Below are 973 nucleotides of genomic sequence, written 5' to 3'. Positions count from 1 at the left end.
TAACTTTTTTGTGCACCCTCAGATAATTTACCTATTTGTTAATGGATTTTTAAAGCCACTTATTCCAGTTTCTGAAGAAAAACAGTTAAATGGCTCAGTAATAAGCTGAAAGCAAAAAAATGGAGAGTTGAATAAAGAGCTCTGTTTTAGATATTTAATCTGTATCAAAGAAGGTCCATAGCAAAATAAATAATATTCACATTCATTATCTCAGTACATCCTTGTACCAAAAAAAAAACAACAACAAAAAAAACAAACAAACCAACCCGATGCCATCAATTCCGACTCACAGGGAACCTGTAAGAGAGAGCAGAACTGCCCCATAGGGTTTCCAAGGAGCAGCTGTTGGATTCGAACTGCCGAGCACAGGCTTAATAAAATAATTTAAAGATATATTTCCTCCGTATATTTCGGTTATATGAGAATCACTCTAAAAGCCCTACCTGGTCCTAAGATTTTCAAGGTCTTCAGAGAAAATTGCATAATTCTTAGTCAGGAATGATCCCAGCTGGTTATCCTCTATACCCAAATCCTTAAGAAACAGGAGTATCTGCTTAATGTCTTTTTCAAAATCCAGTCTCAAAAGGAGGTTGGCTGCATCCGAATGTTTTTCTATCTTGGACAAATCCACTCCTATAAAAAATTACAAACACCACTGGAAGATAATTACATAGGTCAGCCATTAAACTTCATACATAGTCAGAAGAAATTACTAATGTAGATCAACAACCTATCCAAAGGAGAACCTAGATACATCAATCCCAATATAGTTCTAATTATTATTAGATCCAAATGTAATCCCAAATTCAAATTTCTCGATATTAAACAGGTATTTATATAAGATAGCCAGGAACAGAAAAGAGATTAAATACATACATGCTGGAAGAAGTATAGAAACAGACCCAGAATGAACTAAAAATTTAGTATACAATAATTTCAAATCATGAGAAAAGACGATTCCTTAAAATATATT

At 33.4% G+C, this 973-nt stretch overlaps 1 protein-coding gene across 1 annotated transcript in view; it reads right to left on the bottom strand.

Annotated features, from left to right (window-relative positions):
* The window catches only part of MTERF3 (mitochondrial transcription termination factor 3), a 23,053-nt gene that overhangs the window by 7,510 nt on the left and 14,570 nt on the right, over nucleotides 1-973 (bottom strand). Inside the window, exon 4 of the mRNA XM_004370755.2 lies at nucleotides 444-633. Coding sequence (XP_004370812.1) covers nucleotides 444-633 — 190 coding nt within the window. The remainder of the gene's footprint in view (nucleotides 1-443; nucleotides 634-973) is intronic.

This window comes from Trichechus manatus, unplaced genomic scaffold, assembly GCF_000243295.1.
Source record: "Trichechus manatus latirostris isolate Lorelei unplaced genomic scaffold, TriManLat1.0 scaffold00009, whole genome shotgun sequence".
NCBI classification, from domain to species: Eukaryota; Metazoa; Chordata; class Mammalia; order Sirenia; family Trichechidae; genus Trichechus; species Trichechus manatus.
Note: the sequence above shows the minus strand (reverse complement) of the source record. Positions and strands in the feature narration are given on the sequence as shown.